This window comes from Diaphorina citri, unplaced genomic scaffold, assembly GCF_000475195.1.
Source record: "Diaphorina citri unplaced genomic scaffold, Diaci psyllid genome assembly version 1.1 scaffold2118, whole genome shotgun sequence".
Taxonomy (NCBI): domain Eukaryota; kingdom Metazoa; phylum Arthropoda; class Insecta; order Hemiptera; family Psyllidae; genus Diaphorina; species Diaphorina citri.
This window is the reverse complement of record NW_007379543.1, coordinates 30,626-46,695: the sequence shown is the minus strand read 5'-3', so window position 1 is coordinate 46,695 and position 16,070 is coordinate 30,626. Positions and strand designations below refer to the sequence as shown.

General features: G+C 38.2%; 2 protein-coding genes and 1 long non-coding RNA gene across 3 annotated transcripts; all 3 read left to right on the top strand.

The window, feature by feature from the left end:
- Positions 1-432: 432 nt before the first annotated feature.
- Positions 433-2,704, top strand: LOC103518211 (pathogenesis-related protein 1A-like; the record flags this gene model as incomplete). The annotated part of the gene is made up of 3 exons (XM_017447740.1): positions 433-441; positions 597-774; positions 2,559-2,704. Coding segments are annotated over 3 exons (333 nt in total), but the record flags the coding sequence as incomplete, so codon positions are not given.
- A 1,513-nt stretch (positions 2,705-4,217) lies between these two features.
- LOC103518210 (glycine-rich cell wall structural protein 1-like) lies at positions 4,218-7,262 on the top strand. The gene is made up of 4 exons (XM_008483270.1): positions 4,218-4,303; positions 5,104-5,644; positions 6,909-6,974; positions 7,113-7,262. The coding sequence occupies exons 1-4, from the start codon at positions 4,218-4,220 to the stop codon at positions 7,260-7,262; spliced, it is 843 nt and encodes a 280-aa protein (XP_008481492.1).
- A 947-nt stretch (positions 7,263-8,209) lies between these two features.
- Positions 8,210-9,038, top strand: LOC113471152. Its single transcript, XR_003393957.1, has 2 exons — positions 8,210-8,466; positions 8,527-9,038. It is a non-coding gene; the product is annotated as an uncharacterized LOC113471152 (long non-coding RNA).
- The last annotated feature ends 7,032 nt before the right edge of the window (positions 9,039-16,070 follow it).

Genomic DNA, 16,070 nt, shown 5'->3' with positions numbered 1-16,070 from the left:
TGATTGGACCATTGGGATACCTGTAGAAGCCTTTTCCTGAGCAAATTCAACACCCATATTTATGAACAAAATGCTGGCTCTTAAGTTCGTGCTAAGCATAGTCTCAAGGCATTTGATTGGTCAATTTTGACTTGAGACTGATCTAAGAACGATCACTCTTGTTCATAAATCGAAGAGGTTTGATAGGGGGACCTGTAACAGCGGAGGTCTGAGTCTGAACGTACCGAAGTTGAAGAGAGAAGGGGGAGAGGGAGAGGTAGGGAAAGCCAGCCGTCCCGAGACAAACCTTACGTGTTTAGGATAAAATTCCATCATTTTCATAGGTTAGATTTTTCGCTTTTAATTTGCGGCGGGCCTTACGATACAGGTACCTATAAGGCCTGCCGGTTCATTCTTTGTTCAATGATTGATTCATTCTTTGTTTTCTTCCAGGTGGCCAAGGTAGCCCAAAAACCTTACGTGTTTAGGATAAAATTCCATCATTTTCATAGGTTAGATTTTTCGCTTTTAATTTGCGGCGGGCCTTACGATACAGGTATAAGGCCTGCCGGTTCATTCTTTGTTCAATGATTGATTCATTCTTTGTTTTCTTCCAGGTGGCCAAGGTAGCCCAGGCTTGGGCGAGCAAGCTGATCGGTTCTATTGCCAGGGGCGGTCACCTGCAGCACCGGCCTAACAACAAGTTCGGCGAAAACATATGGATGGGATCGGGATATAAGTTCACCGATGAGGAAGCTGTTAAAAATGCGGTGAAGTCGTGGTACGATGAGATCAGTTTGTACAGGCCCTACTTTGGCCGCGAACCTAACATGGCCAACTTCATTCTTTTATTTTCTATTACTTTTCAAATACCTACGTATTCTGCAAATGTAATAGAAAGTCGTGTGATGTTCACACCAGATTTTTTTCTCAGTGTACCAGGCAAGCGCGCAGGATAACCGAAGACCAAGATTACCTCTGGAAAATGACTTCCTTGAATCTTGAAAACTTTTTAAACTTTACAAATAAAAGATTTCATGCACGATTTCCTTAAGGCAAACCGGAGGATATGGAACTTGGCTTGATGGAATCGTGACTTGCTTTTGCATATAGTTGTTCGCTTGATTATATACGTAGATTGATCTCTGCAGTACCCAGTAGTTATTAGGTTGTCATTGTCCATCACATCCCCAAGCCTAGGTCTTGTAGTAAACGCACTATTACAGCAGTAGGTAGATTGTGTATTCCAAGTTATAAGGTTTTCCAGTGGGTGTAGAGACAGCAGAGGGATACCTCTTGTGGTGTTAATAGGTTGTGTAGGCACTACTACTAGAGATAAATAAAATCGCTTTTGTAGTAGACACATATTATATCACGACTATCAGGAGTATTGGTTGGTAAATATCTAGATGAATAATGAATAGCTCTTGCTTTAAGTTGCTCTCTAGGGTGGATATCTGACAGCTCCTCAGTTAAGTTGTCTTAACTGAGCTGTCAGATCGTGTGTTACTCGTTCTATCCGGATCTTTTTTCCGCCTGGATTATCCTTCCGTATTCGTTTACCAAATGGATTGCCATTTTTGTACCTATTAATTACAGTCATATTTTGACTTTGCGGAGCGGAGCGCTAGTGCTTTATTTAGACTGTCGAATTAGGACATGTAGTCCCATTATCGCTACCGCATTTTGTAATCTACGTCCTTCGATAATGGTTTTTATTGACGACCGTTATGCATCGATAGCGTAGGGGTCAACCCCAAGACACGATCTCTTGCTAAACGGAAGGGTGCAGGTTCAATCAGTGGATGCCCTTCGCATTGAACCTTTACGTACTGTTTCTTTAGCGAGGGAAATTTCAGGCAGGTATGCTCCCTCAACTCCGGCCCTCATGTTTAAAGTCCCCCAGGCAGACTTCTTTCTCTTTCTTTCCACATATAATGGAGGAGTTGCAATTGGCAAAATATTATTAATAAAAGGTCGATTCCTACGTAAAAAGTTGTGAAAAATCCGAATGTGAGGTCAAAACTCCGAAAAAGTAACTTTAAAAGGTCGAAAATTCAATTTTTAATTGCCGTTCTAATGAAAAAGTTCAAAGAGTTGTGACGTCAGATTTCACGTCGAAATGCGCAGAAACGCTTGCGCACAAACAAACGAAGCGGGAGTCATGGATTATTGACGTCATCGCGCCTACGGGAGCGTATGCCGTGACGTCAAAGTTCACGATTTACCGGTATTTTTTAAATCGATTTATCTCGGGATCTAGGCTACGGGAGCGTATGCCGTGACGTCAAACTTCACGATTTACCGGTATTTTTTAAATCGATTTATCTCGGGATCTAGATATGCCGTGACGTCAAACTTCACGATTTACCGGTATTTTTTAAATCGATTTATCTCGGTCAAATATGATCACACGTTCAATGTAATTTGCACTTTAGATTGAATCATTTAGCAATGATACTAAGAGAAAGAAAAATTCCGTTGGTCCTCATTTTTCCTGCTCTATGACTTTGAAACATCACCCAAGTAAGCGCAACTGATCTATTGTCTAATATCTCTTTGTTTTCTTTGCTCCCCAGGACATTTCACTCAAGTTGTGTGGAAGAGCAGTTCCAAACTTGGAGTGGGCATTGCCAGGAAGAACGGGCACATCTTGGTGGTAGCCAACTATGATCCTCCGGGCAACTACCAGGGGCAATACGCCAATAATGTGAGAAGATCTTAAAGATTTGTGTTGCCAGCAGAGGGTATCAGTTCCCGATGGAACACTGAAGCAACGTCGAGCGTGTTTGATATCCGGATGGGTTACCATTTGGAAAATCGTGTGCTGCTTGGACTTTAGATTTCTCCTTCAACTTTTGCTCAGAATCTCAGATTGTATTGTGATTTTCTTGTATACTATTGTACCAAACTATATACTATTTGTTTGTGTTCGCAAGATGTATGGGTCACATTTGCTCAAACTTTCGCCCGTGTATGGAGGGGCTTAATGTATATATGTGAATTCAGAATGTCTTCTTGTGATACAGGTTATTTATTCAAGGCTAGAATTTATTTATTTATAAAACACTTGTCTTTAAGAGGCTACAACTTAATTATATTATTTATTTTATATTTAAGACTATTTATTTATTTGTAAAATTGTGTTCCCATGTGAACGATACTTGTTTGTAAAATAACGAAAAATAATAAGACCAAGAAACCATTTTTTTATTTATTTATATTTATTAGAGTGTGCCAACATACTAGAACATGTTATATACACTAAAGAAACCATTATTTTGACAAGTAAAATAAAATCGACTTTGGATTTTTTTCTTTTCTTTCGAGGTTTTGACAGAGGGATCTGTAACTGATGAGGTCCCATCTTCTCGAAAACAAAGAGAGAAGGGAGACGGGTTATAAGAAAGCCAGCCGTTCCGAGAACGAACCTTATGTTTGGGATGAAATCCGCGCCAGGCGGGAATCGAACCCGCGACCTAGCAGACGCGCTACCCTCCAAGCTAACTAGGCTGGCAAGGTCTATGATTGAAAGAAATCATAATCATAGACACCTCCACTGATGCAATCACAGTCATCCCACAACTAGAGTCGTATAGCCGCCACTACAAAATGTCCTGACATCAATCACATCTGCAGTGACCTGATAAAACCACGACACTGATTCTCACATCCTCTCAAACTTAGACAAGATGTCTTGATGTCATGTTATTTTGCACAGGTGATTTTCGATTTTTCAGTTTTTGATTCAGTTGTTGGCCAGATTTTTTCCGTTGTGGGCTTGCTTTGAAGATCAGTAACGCTAAGATCACCAACATCAATAAGTTACCTACTAGTTTCTTTCAAAAAACGTTTGGACCACCAAACGAAGTGAGCTTCAAGTTTTAGCTCAAAATTCTGAATCAAACACTGTTGGTCCGATTTTGAAAAAAATTGGAAAATATACAGTCGAACTTGTCTGATTAGGACCCGTCCAAATGGGAAACCTGGATAAAATGGGAAAAAAATCGTGACCCCTTCACTTCTAATTGGGAAACTTGGATAAGCGGGGAAAAAATTGCCGGTCCCTTGGCTTCCCAATTAGACAGGTTCGAGTGTAATTGGATACAAACTTTTATTTCTTAATAACTACCTACTACCCAAGGCAGTTTGAAAGAAAAAATAGACAATAGAAAGAAAAAATAGAAAGAAAAAATAGCTTTTTACCGAAAAAATAGACAGAACAAGTTGAAGGAAGAATGGATAAGTATGATAAATACGACATTTTCGATTCTTCTATTCACCACCACGAGGTGTCGCCTAGATATCCCACCACATTGCGCCTGTAAGTACCTCCCTTATTTACCTATGATTTTTACTTTCCATTATTTCCATACCAATAGGTACCTACTTTCTTTATTTGATAAGCTGATATGTGAACATTTAGAATACTTACATTAAAAATTAAAAAGTAGGCATCACAATAAATTATACAGTAGAGACAATATCGGGGGCCATACAGATACCTATAAATTTAATATAAGTTTATGATAGCAATTAAAGTAATAAAATTTTAAAGCGCCTAAAAGAAGAAGAAAAAAGTAATAAAATTATTGTTTTACTAAGTACCACGTATTGGATGGTTTCCCAATGCTTTAGATACCCACATAGGTATAAATTATCAATCTATTAATGTACATAATTATGTTAGGAAGAAGTTAAAGGTGGTGATATGAGAAAACTGGAGCCTCCCAAACCAGGTAGCTACAAAAGAGAAATTTCTACGTCACGTCATACAAGATTAGTAAGAAAAAAAAAAGAAAAAAATTAAATTACTGTTGATTTGTTTAATTTTAATTGTTTTACTAAGTACCACGTATTGGATGGTTTCCCAATGCTTTAGATACCCACATAGGTATAAATTATCAATCTATTAATGTACATCCTCCCAAATCAGGTAGCTACAAAAGAGAAATTTCTACGTCACGTCATACAAGATTAGTAAGAAAAAAAAATAAATTACTGTTGATTGGTTTAATTTTATTATTATTTTGCAATCAACATTTTTGTTGATGACTTCCAAAATATCCCAAAATGAACTTCCTACACGACTAACCCCATATCCCGGGGGTTCCGTCCCAACAGGACAGGTCTGGAGCCCATCACTCTCGTCTCGATTCTCCTCTTCATCATCTTCTTCCTCCAAACCATCTTCATCTTGCTGGCGCCCTTCTTTCGACTTCTCTTGGCGCCCATAGGGGGGGTCACTGGTGGTTTTGGCGGCCTCGGAAGCGGGGGAGGCGGTTTTGGCGGCGCCGGTGGTGGTTTTGGTGGCGCTGGTGGTGGTTTTGGTGGCGCTGGAGGATTTGGCGGATCTGGCGGATTGGGCGGAATCAACGGATTCTTGGGCATTGGGAACGGACTAACCATTGGACTCATCCCGGGACTGCTTGGGACCAATGGTCTCTTGAACACGGGACTACTAGGTCCCTCGGGACTGTTTGGTACGGGCCTGCTCAACTCTGGCATTCTGTCCTCGCTGGGCCTTGGCTTGGGAGGGCTGGGGACAGGATTGGGGACCGCTGGTACAGGGCTGGGCACTGGAGGAGTAGGAGGAGGGACTGGCAGTCCTATCCGAGTCAGTAGAGATGGAGGCAAACAGAACGCAACGTCTAGACAAGCCAAGGTGAGTCACACTCAGACCATCTGACAGTCCTAGATCAAAATCAGACCGTCTGACAGACCTAGGTCACAATCAGATTGTCTGACAGACCTAGGTCACACTCAGATTGTCTGAAAGACCTAGGTCACAATCAGATTGTCTGACAGACCTAGGTCACACTCAGAATGTCTGACAGCCCTAGAGCACAATCAGGCTGTCTGACAGACCTAGGTCACAATCAGATTGTCTGACAGACCTAGGTCACATTCAGAATGTCTGACAGCCCTAGAGCACAATCAGGCTGCAGAACGCAACGTCTAGACAAGCCAAGGTGAGTCACACTCAGACCATCTGACAGTCCTAGATCAAAATCAGACCGTCTGACAGACCTATGAGACTGTCCTAGGTCACACTCAGAATGTCTGACAGCCCTATGAGACAGTCCTAGGTCACACTCAGAATGTCTGACAGCCCTATGAGACAGTCCTAGGTCACACTCAGAATGTCTGACAGCCCTAGAGCACAATCAGACCATCTGACAGACCTATGAGACAGTCCTAGGTCACATTCAGACCGTCTGACAGATCTAGATCTGTCGCCTAGTAAACATCAGGGGAAGCAAGGTTAAAGTCTTGTAAATTTGTAATACAAAAAAGTTTTCATACATAAGATTTGAACCCATGTACCTACCTACTTCGGAAAAAGTTTTCATAACATTTGATCCATATACAATACATAGGTAGGTACTATAAAGTCTGACTTAGGTCAGAAGATTTGATTCATACAGACAAACAAATAGAGATCTCAAGATACCTACAGACAATAATGTAAAAATACAGTAGAACCTCGATTATTTCAACTAATTGGGACCGGGGCTTAGGTCAGAAGATTTGATTCATACAGACAAACAAATAGACAGAGATCTCAAGATACCTACAGACAAGAATGTAAAAATACAGTAGAGTAGAACCTCGACCGGGCGTCTCCATCTTGGCCACAAAGACTTTAATTCATTTGTTTTAAAAATCAAAGGCCCAGGGGCACTATAAACGTGAAACGATTTTTCATCACTCATTTTAACTTTACACTGAATTCACTTGAAAGAAAAATTTTATCGACCGGGCGGTAGTTGAAATGATCACTTTCTATGATCTTTTCCTCTGATAAAATAGGAAATCCTTTGAAAGATAGAAAAAAACCAATGGATTTTGTAGTTGAAATAATCGAGGTTCTACTGTAGCTCATTTCGTTTTTATCACCCTTTTACCCTTCGCTGTTCTGTTCACAGCATTTCAAATTCAATTCCAAAGAAGAATTCGAAGTCAACTCCAAAGAGGAAAAGAAGTTACTGACTGTTTCCAGTATCTCCTCAGGCCAGCTACTTTCAATATCAATATTAAACTCCTAAGTCAACACCACACAGGCCGATCCCACACTACTGTAGCTCATTTCGTTTTTATCACTCTTTTACTCTTCGCTGTTCTGTTCACAGCATTTCAAATTCAATTCCAAAGAAGAATTCGAATTCAACTCCAAAGAGGAAAAGAAGTCCGTCGGTTTAGTGACGCTGAAGAGAATCGAACCCCACTACTGCCACAACGAAGCCGTCTGCTATACCATCAGATCAACCAGAATAACTTAGCCTCAATGTAATCACTAAGCAGTTCTTTTTCCCAGCAACACAATTTTAAATAAATCGAGACAAATAATAACCATCTATATACCTACAATTATACATACATCCCCCACAAAAACAGCTAACGTGTTGTTAAACAGTTTTAGACTTCATGATGACTAAATTTGCCAAAGATTGGGCAGACTAAAATAACGCATAACAAAGTTAAGACCCTTTCAAATCTTGCGTTCTTATTGGGCCACCCTTTATGTGGTCAAATTCTCAAATGATATTGGGGATAAAATTCCATAGGTATCTTACCTCGGCTGGGATTGAACCCACGAGGAGGGCGTTTACCAGGCGAGCGTCTTGACCACTTCACCAACGAGGCAGGGAAAGAGAGAGAGAGAAAAAACGAGCACAAGGATTAATTTGGACTCAAAAACAGAATAATATTTAAATAGGTACCTCATGTTTAAGGATCAACAAAATTCCAAGTTTTTTCAAGTTTAGACAAAGAGAAGAAATAGGACATTGCATACACAATCTAATGTCAGGCGCGCATACAAAATACAGGATATGTGCATTTGTCCTACAAAAAAGAAAAGAAAAACTTCCCTAGTTCCTCATTTTTTTTTTTTCTGCAAGGTAGGTATTTCACTGTAAAACCTTGCCTAAATAAGCGCACATATGTAGATACTACTTATGTCTATGAGATAGATAAATAGCTGTTTCATATAAGTATTAGCTGTTTCATATAAGACAATCATAATTTCATCATTATGTTGTTCCATTCTTATCAATAAAAGTATAATATTATTATTATCATAGGGTGCCACAAGTCAGGGTGAAAGGACTCTATTAAGTTACTTCCCCTGATTTATTTTGTAAGTATTGAACTTCGTGATACAGAGTTCCGGAACCCAGTCATTCGATTGGGCTTCCGGTACCTTGTTTTTTTTTTTTTTTGTGTGAATTTTTGTAGATTAAAATGTCTTTTCTCTTTTCAGCCTTTTCCCGATGACACATACAGGCGCAGGCCACTATGGCCTAATCTAAACCAAATGCCAATCTCTAAATTGTATAAATCAGTGGGAATAACGAAGATGATGAAAAATGATTAAAATTTAATTTAATATGAGATATCCCTTCTATTGAACCCGTAGGTTCTACTGATGATAATTTAGGTACTTACAGCTGTAGGTTGATACTTGTTAATTATTAATTGGAGGTACTTACAGCTTTAGGTACTTACAGCTGTAGGTTGATACTTGTTAATTATTAATTGGAGATAAGATACTTGGTTTTCTTTATTTTTAGTGAAAGCAGTTGTGATCAGGGCAAAGAAAATACTTGGACCTTAGTAGTGAAAGCACTCTACACACTAGTATACAACTTGCACTTCACAAAAATGTTGCTGTTATTATTATTAATGTTAGAGACCAGATATTAAATTAATGTTCACTGAAATCACTGTAGCAATAGCAAGTCTCTCTTCTTCTTCTTCTTCTTAGGGCAATCTACTATCTATCAATGATCAATGCTAATCAAGATTCAAGTTAAACCCTGAATTAACTTTGTATTTTATTATTTTTATCAGTAGTACTATATATTTTTACGCCCGTTATGACTAGCGCTTGTTAGAGGTTTTCTGGGCTGATTTTTTATCATTTATCTAACTTTCAGAAAATAAGTATAATTAAAAGCGGGTAAATGTAAATTTAAATTTTTGTTGTACATGTGTGAAGTGAACTATTCTACAAAATACATTTTTATCATTTAACCCATTTTTATCTTACCCTATTTTTCTGAAGTCTGGACTTAATTTCTTATGCAAATTAAATAAATTAAAAGTCTTTTGGTTCCTAAAATGTACTCATGTCACATCATTTCATTTTCCATCTTCCATGTGAATACAAACATAACCATGTAAGTTATCCATAATTACATAATATTTCAGTGTCTTAAGTGTATATTTGTTAGGACCTTTGATACGTTATTCAGGATACTAACCCCTATTTCTTCAGCTAATATCTCAGATTACATTATTTACTGCCAGCCTAGTTAGCTTAGTTGGTAGTGCGTCTGCCTTGTAAGCGCTAGGCCGCGGGTCTTCCTTCTATCCTGTCTTCCTTCTCTCTTCGATTTCGGGACGATAAGACCATAGCAGTTACAGTTCCCTCTGTCAAACCTCTTAAAAAAAAAATACTTCCTACAAAACTCTTAAATTTACCTTTTCGAGTAGAACTGCTTTACTGCTAGAATTTGAAGATTTGTGTTATTATATCACAACTTTGGTGCAACTGTAGGATTTTTCCCAATATCTTAATAATCCTAACATCCAATGTTTTCCTACCATGCTGGCACCGGTCGCTATGTGCATTTATATGTCATAGCTACTCATTGTCCTCACGAGGCTGAGTGGGCCCCGCAACGGTCAGTCACGGAATCAATCATTTGCATGATACAAATTTTTTGACTCCGCCGGGAATCAAACCCGGATCTCCCGCGTACCTACAAGGCGAGCGCAGTGACCACTACACCATGGGAGCTGACTACCTTTTAAAGATACTTTTCACAGTTTTGACTTCAAGTTTGGCTATTTACCTGTGGCCATGTGAATCCAGTGGCTTTTCTGGAGCGTGGTATCCTCATGGGGGAGAGCAATATTTCTTCTTTGCATAATATGTTCGTTTTTCGATTGCAAATATTTCAACGGGTTACTTTCTGGTGTTCTCGTGTTGAGCCAGCACCTAAATGGGAAGTATTGTGTCTCTTCTCGCCCATCTGATGAGAGGCATACTACGGGATGGGCATGCTACGACACAGACCACAAGCGTCCAATGTAGCAGTTGTTTCATCGCTACGAAATAAAAACGGCGGTGAAACACTCATTTCAATTTCAAGAGAAAGCCTAGTGCTTCACATTTGAAGTTTTTATCTTCCCTTCTCATCTGCGGAGTTCTGGGAATTATTATTTTTTTAATGTCCCTCCCAATTTGGCCTTAACTGTGATGAGCTCATCACGCTATTATGAGAACGTATATGCTATGGAAATAGGTAGGTGGAGGCTATTAAACATTTTTCCACTCGTTAGGTAGAATGCCTGTTTATCGTCATCCGAATATTTTCTTCTTCTTCTTCTTCTCCTCCTTCTTCTTCTTCTTCTTCTTCTTCTTCTTCTTCTTCTTCTTCTTCTTTTTCTTCTTCTTTTTCTTCTTCGGTGTCAGCTTTTTTGAAGTACCTACCCACTTTATGTTGGTATGACAACTTGAAAGTAGCTTTAAGTACCTACATATCTACTTTTACGTATAACTGATGTAGGGCTAGGTAAGGTACGACTTGTATGGGTATGCAAAATGTTTGCTTGTCTGTTTGGGACGAGCAAACATTTGTTTACTCTTAAGGGAGGTACCTATCCAAGACTTCTCACATGAATGTCAAATGGTATTCCTCCAGAGCTCTGCAACGTTGACGGCTGCTGAGGCATGTACATGCAGTCAGGTCATTTCTGGTGCAAGTAGTGTTTACTTTTACACTGTTTTTATACACAGTTTTATAGCCGTACCTACTTTGTCTTTCCAGAAGGTTTCATAGAAAGATCAGTCTTTAAAAAACCCCTTTTTTACCTAGACTATGTACCTAGACTTTATGAAAAAGACTGATGTGCGAACTGCGAAACATCGCGTACACCTGAGCACAAGTGCCCTTGAAGTAGTATACATGGCACCTACATAGGTACTCTGTTTATTAGTAGGTATGTAATTATGTTTAATATTAGGTATGTAGTGTGTAATGTATCTATTCTACTACCTACACTCCTGGCTTTCTCCTATCCTGTCTTCCATCTCTTTTCGCTTTCGGGACGATATGACCTTAGCAGTTACAGTTCCCTCTATCAAACCTCTTAAGTGTGCCTTGAAGTAATGCGAAAGTGGTTCCAAGGTAGAGATGGGTAATACTGAATACATTCACGATCCGTATCCGCGGATACGGATCGAGCGTCTATCCGATTACTTTAGTGAGTACAAAAGTATTCGAATACTTTTTACTCGTACTCATCATAATATCATCGCGTAGGTAGATACAGACACCTTTCTTTTCTCTTCTTGTTCTTGTACTCAACTCAATAGTCGAATACATTACTCATAGGATTCTATCTAAAGAATAAAGATATTTATTTACTCATGATTACTTTCTTACTCACGGATACTTTTTTTCAGTAATCGAGTATTTCTTGTTTCGATCCGGATCGTACGGATATTGTGACGATCCGTAGTTTAATGAGTAAAGTATTCACTCGTATCCATCTCTAGTTCGATTCCCTCTCGAGGCGAACTTTATCTTAATTTTATTAGGTTAAAGTTAGGGCTAATAAGTGATAAGGTTCGTTCTCGAAACGACTGGCTTTCTCCAATCCTGTCCTCATTCTCTCTTCGATTTCTGGACCAACCGTTCCCCCTGCGTGTTAGTTACCTGATGGTTAATTCAACTTGGATCAGGATTGACTTGATATCAACGTATGGATCAGGTATTAGAACAAGTGGGAGTTTGGATTTGGACACCTCCACTAATCCTGACCGACCAATCCGACCATTGGAATTCTATAGTTCAGAGTTTCAACGCATGAGCGCAGCACCTCACAGCAAAATGGCTTCACTTTTCTTCATCGATTTGATTCCTGTCCAACGAACATTTACCTCTTTGGTCAAGATGGCCGCCAGGTAAATGAGAGCGCGAAATTTCAAAATTTAAAACACCAAATTTTTCTGAGGAAAACAGGAAGGGGTTTTACTGTGGTAACTGTGGTTTTTCTTCCATTTTTTGGACCTAATGGACCTTTTTTCCCTTTAATAGACCCTTTTCTAGTAGAAAACCATGTAGTTCGAGGAAGAAACGGATTTCCAAAAATTTTTTTAAAAAAAAAAAAAAAAAAAAAAAAAACAGGAAAGGGTTTTACTGTAGTTTTTCTTCCATTTTTGGACCTAATGGACCTTTTTTCCCTTTAATAGACGCTTTTCTAGTAGAAAACCATGTAGTTCGATTAAGAAACGGATTTCCTACCTTTGTGCCATAGTTTTTAGTCAATAAGACATTTCTTTGGTCTCAACCAAAATGACAGTATTCACATCAAGTCATAGATTTTGCTGCTGGTTCACCAAGATCAAACTATCCAGGATAATTCTTCTACTTTTGTTCATTTTAGTCATGGCACCTCTCTTTGCTCACTATTTTCTGTCCGAGGTAAGTGAACACAACTTCCGAGTCCTATCAAAAAGTATTTTGGCAAGTCTCTGAAGTAAGACCGAACAAAGCAAAAAGGATACTTACAAGATCTACAGTTCAATCTGTTGAGTGTTGATTTCTATCTGGAGGCAGAAATGCTTAGAAGAGCTTTAAAGTTGACTAACATTAACATTTAAAATGAGGCTACAAGTTTTACCTACCATTACCTAAGGCAGCAATTTCAAACTTCAGTGAGGGTATGGACTGCATATGAGTTTGCCTTTACTTCAGGGACTAATAGGGGGTCTGATTTTCATGAAACTTAAGGGGAAATTCACCCATTCAATTTTGGTCCTAAATGGAGCCTTTGGGAGCCCTGAAGATATCCATTTTATGAACTCTGTAGTTTACTGAACCACTAATTTATTTTTGAAATTTAAAGTAATTCTTTTTCTTGTTCTTTTTTTTCTAGTTGGAACGGAACTCTTCCGCCAAAACTAGTTTAAGTAGCTTCGCTATACTGTAGTAATAGAAAGTGAAAAAAAAAAAAAAACTTTTTCCCCCCTGTATACATTGTTCCTGTTCTTTTTTCAGGTGTTGGTTTACCAGGAGGTGACATCTGGAGTGCATGTCCTTACCTACTGCCAGCCAGGAGAAAATACCTGCTCAGTTATCAAGGCTCAGGAAGAAGAATACACACGCAAACACCGGGGGTAGAAGAAGAGAGAATTACCAAACCTAATGATGGAGATAGAGATAACAGTCCTAGTATAGAAGGTAAATTATGAGAAGATGACATTTTTACATGCTTTTATTTAACTTAAGAGATGATAAAAGCCAGGAGAAAATACTTGCTCAGTTATCAAGGCTCTGGCAGAAGAATACACACGCAAACACCGGGGGTAGAAGAAGAGAGAATTACCAAACCTAATGATGGAGATAGAGAAAATAATGGTGCTAGTATAGAAGGTAAAACCAGCCCTAATAGCTCAGAGGTATAACGTTGAACTTGTAATCTGGAGGACTGGGTTCGAGTCAATTTAACGACATGAAAATTCAATACCATCATTTTGAGTTGAACATTTTGTAAAATCACTAAAATCTTTATACAAACAAATTATTTAATACCTTTGGAGGATACTTACTTACCTTTTAGAAAGTGAATGACAATTACTAATGTCGAGCTTCACACGTTTAGGATTAAATTTGGAGCAAGAGTTAAACCAGGATTTTCTGCTCTTGCCGAGTGGTTGACTCTGAACCCGGAAGTGCTGGGTTCGAATTCCGACCAGGCATAAATGTTGTGACAAACTTTTCTGTCTTAAATAACCAATTAAATTTGGAGCAAGAGTTAAACCAGGATTTTCTGCTCTTGCCGAGTGGTTGACTCTGAACCCGGAAGTGCTGGGTTCGAATTCCGGTCAGGCAAAAATGTTGTGACAAACTTTTCCGTCTTGAATAACCATCTTCTCCCTTGTTAAATCACCTCATGTGATCTTGATATTTCTTAATTTCAGCATCGTCTCTCACTAAATACCTCACTACTTCTACCTCGGACCTATTTCATTTCGACTGGTCTTGTGTTTCATCGTCAGATGTTTGCTATTCGGAGTCTGTAAGATCCGAAGTTCTACACCAATCCACCTCACTACTTCTACCTCGGACCTATTTCATTTCGACTGGTCTTGTGTTTCATCGTCAGATGTTTGCTATTCGGAGTCTGTAAGGTCGGAAGTTCTACGCCAATCGACGTTTGTTCTCATTTATGCTGACGATTTGAGCAGGTGGAAACTTGATAATGAAGGTAAAGAAATAATTATATGTAAGTATTGCTTTATACCTCACTACTTCTACCTCGGACCTATTTCATTTCGACTGGTCTTGTGTTTCATCGTCAGATGTTTGCTATTCGGAGTCTGTAAGGTCCGAAGTTCTACGCCAATCCACGTTTGTTCTCATTTATGCTGACGATTTGAGCAGGTGGAAACTTGATAATGAAGGTAAAGAAATAAGTATATGTAAGTAGTGCTTTAGGGTACCAGTTCCCGATGGAACACTGAAGCAACGTCGAGCGTGTTTGATATCCGGATGGGTTACCATTTGGAAAATCGTGTGCTGCTTGAACTTCAGATTTCTCCTTCAACTTTTGCTCAGAATCTCAGATTGTATTGTGATTTTCTTGTATACTATTGTACCAAACTATAAACTATTTGTTTGTGTTCGCAAGATGTATGGGTCAAATTTGCTCAAACTTTCGCCCGTGTATGGAGGGGCTTAATGTATGTATGTATGTGAATTGAGAATGTCTTGTGATACAGGTTATTTATTCAAGGCTAGAATTTATTTATTTACAAAACCCTTGTCTTTAAGAGGCTACAACTTAATTATATTATTTATTTTATATTTAAGACTATTTATTTGTAAAATTGTGTTCCCATGTGAACGATAATTGTTTTTGTAAAATAACGAAAAATAATAAGACCAAGAAACCATTATTTTGACAAGTAAAATAAAATCGACTTAATAAAAAAAAGTACAATTAAAATAGCCATTTTTATCAAAGGTGATAAACTTACTTCGCATGGCTTTTTATTATTTGTTTTATACCTACTATTTTTATATCTTGTACCTACTTTTTACATAAAATGGGCTGTTTCATACAGGGTGTTCAACCTTAAAGTGTCCCATAGGAAATTAACCCGTAAAATCAGTTTTTTTTTGCCCATGAAAGTCCCCAATACAGTTTTCGAGTCCACTAAGCATTCTCTCTTATGGAACTTTTGACGAGGAATCGTTTGAATGTTCGTTCTCGGAACGGCTGGCTTTCTCCTATCCTGTCCTCCTTCTCTCTTCGATTTCGGGACGATAAGACCATAGCAGTTACAGTGCCCTCTGTCAAACCTCTTAATAATAAAAAAAAGTACAATTAAAATAGCCATTTTTATCAAAGGTGATAAACTTACTTCGCATGGCTTTTTATTATTTGTTTTATACCTAGGAGTGAGCTTGCAGTCTATCTGAATAGAGCGAATCGATTGAAGATAATCCAGACGAGAGATTTCTTTCTTCAAGCTTTCAAGTCTGAAAAAGAAATAAAGAAGTTGAAATTAAGTTGTTAATTTGAGAAGTTACGGGTTCGATACTACTCTCAAACTTATGGTTTGTCCTGTGGAACCATTGATAGTTTTGGCCAGAAAATGATCTGTTCCATTTATTTAACTAGGTATAAAATAAAAATTAAAAAAAAATAATAATAAAAATAAAAAAATTGAGATTCAATAAGACATTCAACAAAGAAAGTTTGGTAAGCTTTCGGGAATACTCACATTCCCATCATCAGACCAAAAAGACGCGAGAGAGGTGTTTACTCTACGAGCACTGGAGGCACTCGCAAAGTGGTCTGATGATGGAAATCTGAGTATTCCCGAAAGCTCACCAAAATTTCTTTGTTGAATGTCTTATTGAATCTCAATTGTCTTTTAAATTTTCATTTTAATTTGTGAAGATTCTTATTTGAATAATTATTTTTAATAATTATTTTCACTTATTTTTAACTAGGTATGTTTTTTTTTTTTTTTTTTTTTTTTTTTTTTTTTTACAACATGTTGT

Excerpts from the sequence above, each read along its gene's own strand:
- LOC103518210 (XM_008483270.1), top strand. The coding sequence starts at position 4,218 with ATGGATAAGTATGATAAATACGACATTTTCGATTCTTCTATTCACCAC. Across the intron at positions 4,304-5,103 it reads TATCCCACCACATTGCGCCT|GACAGGTCTGGAGCCCATCA; the intron begins GTAAGTACCTCC and ends CCGTCCCAACAG. Across the intron at positions 5,645-6,908 it reads CAACGTCTAGACAAGCCAAG|CATTTCAAATTCAATTCCAA; the intron begins GTGAGTCACACT and ends TTCTGTTCACAG.